At 43.1% G+C, this 7,932-nt stretch overlaps 1 protein-coding gene across 1 annotated transcript; it reads left to right on the top strand.

The window, feature by feature from the left end:
• Positions 1 to 649: 649 nt before the first annotated feature.
• Positions 650 to 4,468, top strand: LOC120945668 (protein ALP1-like). Its single transcript, XM_040359993.1, has 3 exons — positions 650 to 1,038; positions 1,123 to 1,224; positions 2,997 to 4,468. Exons 1-3 carry the CDS (start codon positions 827 to 829, stop codon positions 3,874 to 3,876), a joined length of 1,194 nt encoding a protein of 397 aa, XP_040215927.1. The 5' UTR covers positions 650 to 826; the 3' UTR covers positions 3,877 to 4,468.
• The last annotated feature ends 3,464 nt before the right edge of the window (positions 4,469 to 7,932 follow it).

Raw genomic sequence — 7,932 nt, 5'->3', positions numbered from 1 at the left:
ACAGCTCAGCCTTAATCAGATTTCCATAATCCCTCTCTCAACATGGAGCAGACCTATAACAGAACTTCAATTCAGCTCTTGGAATAAGAAGAAGAAAAATAAGTATAATAATATATAAACGGAGATACTTTTTTTGAGATGTTATCTCTATAAATTCTGCCCTTCAGACAGCTTTAGGAATGTATGGAGAACATCCATGTAAGTAGTGTTGTACTACTGGTGACCCTGTTAGAAAGGAACAAGTGTCAGGACCAATTAGGATATTAAATTATGAAAGCCTATAGTCTGCAGAATCTTAAGTCGCAGGCATGGGACTTATCTGTGTGCTGCATAATTACCTAACATATGATAAGCTCACGAAAGAGCCAGTTATGTGCTCAACAGCCTCTCATATACATAGCAAATATTTATGGAGATGCTTTCCAAATAATCAGATATTCAAAGAGATGAGGCTTTACTATGAAAAGCTGAAATTCAGTGGTTGTATTTTGGGGTGAAAATGTATTTACCAAAAACAAACACTTAGGCTGCATTCACACCTAGGCGTAGGGCGTACAGGCGTTTTTACAGGCGTTTTTTACCGACGTTTTTGTCGCGCGTATATGCGCGTTTGCGCGCGTATGCGCGCGTATGCGCGCGTTTTTGCACAGTGGCGTTCGACGTTTTTGTACTTTGTCTTTTTCCATATTAGCCAATAAGAAAAATGATCATCCCTGACATCACTTGTTGCTCTCCTAGGAATTTTTTATTCCTCTTCCTGGGTGAATATACCTCTTCCGGGTCATCCTTGTGCTTCCGACTCCTGAGCCTCTGACTGAAGTACACAATGAGTGATGATGAGATGGCTTTAATGCTGACAGCAGCCACTGCTACCTATATGATATACCAGGGACAGAGGAAAAGGAAGAGGGCACGGAGATATTGGATCCACCCCGTGATTGCTGGTCGGGAAGAGACAGGCCAATTTTGGGTTCTGTACAATGACCTTCGTGAGCATGAAGACAAATTTCTAGACTACACCAGGATGTCAATAAAAAGGTTAGTAAAAATTATCTGTATTCTATCTTTTTGACATTGTACCTTTCCATGTCCACTAAAAAATCCCCATTTATCTTTTTACAGTTTTGATGAGTTGCTCGAACTGCTTAGCAGTAGATTGGCGAGGATGGACACCTTTTTCCGCAATAGCATACCCCCTGTGGAGCGACTTATTATCACACTGAGGTAAGGTTAAAAATCGTTGTAGAATTTATCATGCAGATGTACGTGTTTTTAAAAAAAATTGTTACAGACTGATGTTCTAGTGCGACGATATGCAATTAGCGGACCTCCAGCTGGTGCAGAACTACAATTCCCATGAGCCATAGCAAGACTTTGAGAGCCACAAGCATGATGCCAGAGTCAGAAGCATGATGGGACTTGTAGTTTTGCTACAGCTGGAGATCCGCTAATTGCATATCCCTGCGCTAGTGCCCCAAAAAAATAACATAAAAAAGGCGAAGTATATGCATTTAATTAAAAAGAAACTCACATTTTAGAAGATAAAAAAAAATTTAATTTTTTTTAAAACAATTTTACAAATTATGTGGCTAAACTTGTAGTTTCTTCATAAACTGACAAAAGAAAGAGCAAACGTTGCTCACAGAACAATGTTTTTTTTTAACTTTATGCAAAAAATGTCAAAAGACATAGAGCAAACGTTGCTCACAGAAAAATCTTTTTTTTTTAGAGACGTTGAAAAACGGATTCCTCTGTATCATCAGGTGACATTACCGCATTCATTGCCTGGCCGAATTGTGACCAAGTGGGAGTTGAGGGGCTAGAATTCGGCCAACGGGAAGGTGGTGGTGGTGGTGGTGGTGGTGGTGGTGGTGGTGTTGGTGTTGGTGGTGGATGGTAAGTGGAAGGTTGTGTCGGTAGATGAGTGTAGGTAGTCTGAGGATGGTAAGTGGAAGGTTGTGTCGGTAGATGAGTGTAGGTAGTCTGAGGATGGTAAGTATAAGGTTGTGTCGGTAGATGAGTGTAGGTAGTCTGAGGATGGTAAGTTGAAGGTTGTGTCGGTACATGAGTGTAAGCGGAAACTGTTGTGGAAGTCTGAGTCGGGTAAGTAGAAGGCGGTGTTGTCAGCTGAGGGTGGGTAGATAGTGTAGTCGTTTGAGGAGGGTCAGTATAAGGTGTTGTGGGTTGAGGTAGGTGGCTGGGAATCGGTGGTGCTGACACAAGAGGAAGCGGTCGTGCTGACAGATGCTGTTGGGGGCAATTGGCATAGGGACCATAGGCTGGAGGTTCTGGAAAATGATTGGGTTCTTCAGGAGGAATAAAAGTTGCGATGTACTTGATGGTACCTGCCATCATCTCCGGCTGTAGGTGTTTGGGAACCCTTTCCATAAGCTCCCCAAGAGATCTAGCCGACAATTGAGCATAGGAATGATTTGTTGCCATTCTGTTGTTCATGTTTGACATTATATCCAATATACTTTGCAAATTGGGGTCTGGTTCTGGAGCCTTTCTTCTAGTTCCTCTTGTAGGCCCACGGGGTAACACCGTTGGCGTTGACTCATTGTCTCTAACTGGTGTAGCCGATAAGGACCTCGATGGCATGGCCAGCTGGCTTTCCGGCTCCTGACCCGACAATACCTGATCGACTGAAGCCTGGCTGACATTCTCCGCGTCGACAGGTTCAGTTGGAGCAGCTTCCCCCCAGCTGTTTTCAGTACTGAAAATATAAAAGAGTTATTATAACTTACGTATTAACATTTCGTTTACTGACCTAAGTACAGATAATAGCTTACCTCCCCAAAGCCACCAAAGGTATAAGGAATTCTAACTCCTTGGCATGTACGTATTCCTTTGTTGGACATGCTGATGAGCCACTTCGGCTTTCCCTTAGAATCTTTAAATGGCGCATGAAGGCATCACGATAACTTTTCCATTTTGTGGTGATCATTTTGACTGTCAAAAACAAAATAGAATAATATATATTTTTTTCCTTGTAGGTATCTATCGACTGGACAGTCTCTAGCAAGTCTACATTATGCCTTCCGTATTGGCAAGTCAACAGCGAGTTACATAGTACGTGACACCTGCTCTGCTATATGGGAGGTTCTCCATGAAGTTGTGTTTAAGAAACCTACTGCGGAGGAATGGGCACAGATTGCGGCGGTATTCTGGCAACGCTGCAATTTCCCCAATTGTTTAGGAGCAATTGATGGGAAACACATTCGGATTGTGAAGCCCATGGCAAGTGGAAGCCGATTCTTCAATTATAAGAAATACTTTTCTTTTGTGTTGATGGCTGTGGCTGATGCAAACTATTGTTTCAGATACATAGACATTGGGTCATATGGCAGCAGCGCGGACTCCGCTATCTTTGGGAACTGTTCCTTTGGTCAAATGCTGCGAACAGATGATCTTGACCTACCTGTAAGCAGTCCACTCCCAGGCACAAATGGCCCTCCTCTACCCAGTGTATTTGTGGGTGATGAGGCCTTTTCTTTAGGTACACATCTCCTACGGCCTTATTCGGGGCATAATTTAACTGTGGAGAAGAGCGTATTCAACTACCGCCTAACCAGAGCACGGCGAGTAGTTGAATGCGCTTTTGGTATACTTGCTAACAAGTGGCGGCTCCTGCACACTCCAATAGTGCTTAACAAGCAGAATGCCGTCACTGCTGTCAAAGCTGCGTGTGCCTTGCACAACTTTGTTAGGCAGCGCGATGGCTTTGACTTTGAAGAGCCGGTTACTGAGACTCTGGAAAGAGCACAGTGGACTGGTGTCCGTGGGAACAGGCAGGGTTCATATGTCCGCGACCAATATGCTGCATATTTCATGTCTCCTGCAGGACAGGTCCCATGGCAGCTGGATTCTATTTAAATATTACCATTTTTCTTTTTGTGTGGAACTGTAATCTTTGCTGTACCTTTTTGAATCATATGCTGTAGTGATAAAATAATAAAAATATTTGATTGATGTATAAAGAAGTCTCATGTTTATTTTATTTTGATAATTTTTTTTAATTTGGTGCAGTATCCCTACGATATCAAATCGGGGTCAGAGTGTCAGGATGGGAAGAAAAATTCACGGGCCCTGCCTCAGTGGGAACATTAGGGTTGGTGGTTACTAGGAAGAGGAGTATCCCCCCTACAATTAGGTGGAATAGTATACCATCATTGTTATCAGTGAATAATACAGTACAGTGGCCCATAGGTGGTGGCTCCTGAGCGCCCAGCGGGGAACTTCTGTCCTGGCCGTGTACCTTGGACACATCCAATGACAGAACACTGTGAAAGACACATGAGTGGCCGTTTGCTAGTAAATCTTTGCGGCCAATTAGAGATGATCTCATATGTAAACAGATGAGATTATTTCTCATTGACGGCTAACAAAATGACAGCGTCCTGGGAGAGTGGAGACCGATCTTGGGACACAGATCGGTCACCTCCCCCAGTAAACCCCCTCCCCCACAATTAGAAGACTATATAGGGTACACATTTAACCCCTTCCTTAACCCCCTAGTGTTAACCAAAACCCTGCCAGTCACATTTATAAAGTGATTAGTGCAGTGCATCTTACTGTACAAATGTGAACTGTGTTAAAAATGTGTCAAAAGTGTAGGATGTGTCCGGCATAATGTCACAATGAGAATATACCTACAGCTAAGCCTTTTTATAGGCTTACCTGTCGGCAAAAGTAAAAAAACTGAGGGTTTAGAAACATTGGCCCAGATTAAAAAAGCAATTGCGGCTGCGTACTAAAAAACAATCATCCTATTATCTCACTATGGTAAGTTTGCTGTTTGCAGACTTTACCTTTTTTATCCTTCTCCTTTATTCTATCCCAGTTCGGGTACAACTGAGTGCCAATGTCGTCCCATGCCCTCCTCCGAACAGTTCGCAGCTTGTAGGCAGGATGACTAATGTCATAAAGGACAGGGTGCTGCTTTACCATGCAGATGAATTTTTCAGCATCCACGCCAGAAAGGATTTCATCCAATTCAGCCTCCATGCTGCTATGCTGCTGGACTCCAATGTTTTTTTAAAAATAAAAATGGTGATTTGTGTACTTCCTGTATGATATTATGTACTTTTTTTTCCATTTCCTGTATTGGATTTCAGCAACACAGGCGTCAAAACGCTTGTACAAGCGCGTGTTTACGCGCAATACGCGCGTATCAGGCGTTTTACATTGACTTCAATGTAAAAAAAAAACGCTCAAATACGCGCATATCGCGCGCTAGGAGCGACAAAAAAGGGTCCGGAACTTTTTTGAGCTACAGGCTACAGGCTACAGGCGTTTAGGCGTTCAGATGTGAACCATCCCCATTGCCTTTCATTACTTTTCGTCCCTCTGGCGTTTGTGCGCGTCGCGCTACAGGCGTAAAAACGCCTAGGTGTGAATGGAGCCTTAAAGTGGGAGTAAACTTCCATGGTTGATATTTTATTTACCTATACCAATAGCAAAAAAGGTACCCCCCCCCCCCGATACATTGGGACTTTACAGGCAACTCAAATATGCAAATATGTATAAAAAAATATAAAGTTTTATTCATATACAGAGGTAAAAACAAAAAAAATGGTGCATACATCACCATGAAACAACATTTCAAAACATTAAAATATGACCGTTACTGGAGCATAATGTGGTAGTGATAATCTCTTTGCACTATGCCGACACGTTTCAGGAACAGTTTAGAATCCTTTGTTCAGAGGCATTCCATAGAGAAGATCATTCATTTGCAATACTCTATAACAGAACATAACGCACATTAAAAACCATGAACGAGGGATATAGAGTGGAGATAATGTTGAAGGTGAACAGATGACATATCAACAAGACAGCACGCACCAAGCTTGTCATAAATAAAACTAATGCCGCGTACACACGACCGTTTTTCATGACGTGAAACATTTTTTTTTTTTAAATGTCATTAAAAACGATCATGTGTGGGCTCCAGAGCATTTTTAATGACGTGAAAAATGGCCATTAAAAATTTAGAACATGCTCTATTTTTTCGCATAGTTTTTCACGTTGTCGTTTTTTCTCGTCGTGTGTAAGCTTCAACGAAGTGAAAAAAACGTGCATGCTCAGAAGTAATGAGGCGGGAGTACTCGTTCTGGTAAAACTAGCGTTCGTAATGGAGATAGCACATTCGTCACGCTGTAACAGACTGAAAAGCACGAAGACTGAAAAGTGCGAATCGTCTCTCACCAAACTTTTCCTAACACAAAATCAGCAAAAGCAGCCCCAAGGGTGGCGCCAATCCGAATGGTACTTTCCCCCCTTTATAGTGCCGTCATACGTGTTGTACGTCACTGCGCTTTGCTTGAACCTTTTTCTTTTACACGATCGTGTGTAGGCAAGGCAGGCTTGACAAGAATCAGGTCAAAAAAAGTCATTTTTTTCTAGACCATTAAAAATGGTCCTGTGTACGCGGCATAAGAGAGATTCTGTAAGCACCAGAGTTGAAGTGGTCCCCCTCAAAAGGTATTTACCTATAGGTAAGCCTATAAATAATAAGGCTTACCTATACGCACATTTAGGAGATATTTACCTGCGTAGGATGGTGATGTCACTAAAGCATGCGTTCTGAAGGAATGGCATGCCTGTGCTGTTCCTTTAGAGTCCTGAGCCATGAATAGCGGCTCCCGTGTGCATGTGCGGAGTGACATCATTGCGGCGTGGCCATTCAGATGGCCGGAGGACACAAACCCGAAAGGAAGACCAGGTGAAGATGGAAGCCCTGTCAGTGGTGATAGCACTTTGCTGGAGGGCCTAAGGTAGGTTTCACATAATGTACTAGCACATTATAACTTTACCTTGCAGGTTAAAAAAATGAATAAAAATAGTCTGTTTACTACTGCTTGAAGAGGTTGGCCAAAATGCTGCCCTCCTGCTGAAAATGCCAATTTCCTGGCTGGCTATGGCCTCACTGATTTCTAAGTCACTGGTCCAGAACAAGCATGTAGCATTTGAAGTCACAGTGGTAGTCTATACTTTCATAATTTCAGTATTTGTCGGCTAACAGAGGTTCTAAAGTTTCACAAGGATCTGTATTACTCTCCTTTTGGAATAGCTATTCTGCAGCTAACTAGCAGATTGTTGCTTACTAATTTGAGTGGTGGTCTGTGTGAAGTAGAGGTGTTGATTAACTGCCTCTGTTTGAACAGCCAGTGGGCCAGATTCACAGATATCTGCGTACATATCAGCGTAACGTATCGTCTTTACGTTACACTGCCGCAAGTTTTCAGCGCAAGTGCCTGATGCACTTGCGTGTAAACTTACGGCGGTGTAACGTAAAGCCGTCCGGCGCAAGCCCGCCTAATTGAAATGGGGCGTGCACCATTTAAATTAGGCGCGTTCCCGCGCTGAACGTTCGGCGCATGCTCCGTGTAAAAAAATTTCCCCACGTGCTTTGCGCGAAATTACGGCGCCCCAACGTATTTTTTGAATGGCGACGTGCGTTACGTCGTTTCGTATTCCCGGACGTCTTATGCAAAAAAAAAATTTGAAATTCGACGCGGGAACGACAGCCATACTTTAACATGGCTGTTCTAAATATAAGCCATGAAAAAGCAGGCTTATGTTTGCGACGGGAAAAACCGACTAGCGACGACGTAAGAGATTGCAACGAACGCGCGTATCTTCGTTGATCGCCGTAATTAGCTAATTTGCATACCCGACGCTGGAAAATTACGCAAACTCCACCCAGCGGCCGCCGGAAAATTACACCTAAGATCCAAAGGCGTACGAAGCCGTACGCCTGTCGGATCTTAGCCAAAAGCCTTGTATCTTTGTTTGTGAATGACAAAGATACGACGCGGCAAATTTGAAAGTACGCCGGAGTATCAGCAGATACTCCGGCATAATTTTTCTGTGAATCTGGCCCAGTGTGTCTACTTCAACATGCATTCTACTGCCTGATGCAGTTTA

This window comes from Rana temporaria, chromosome 7, assembly GCF_905171775.1.
Source record: "Rana temporaria chromosome 7, aRanTem1.1, whole genome shotgun sequence".
Taxonomy (NCBI): domain Eukaryota; kingdom Metazoa; phylum Chordata; class Amphibia; order Anura; family Ranidae; genus Rana; species Rana temporaria.
This window is presented reverse-complemented; position numbering and strand designations above follow the sequence as displayed.

Bases quoted from the DNA above. Each gene is read 5' to 3' on its own strand.
- LOC120945668 (XM_040359993.1), top strand. From the start codon at position 827: ATGAGTGATGATGAGATGGCTTTAATGCTGACAGCAGCCACTGCTACC. The intron at 1,039-1,122 runs GTTAGTAAAAAT...ATCTTTTTACAG, and splicing joins ACCAGGATGTCAATAAAAAG to TTTTGATGAGTTGCTCGAAC. The intron at 1,225-2,996 runs GTAAGGTTAAAA...TTTTCCTTGTAG, and splicing joins CGACTTATTATCACACTGAG to GTATCTATCGACTGGACAGT.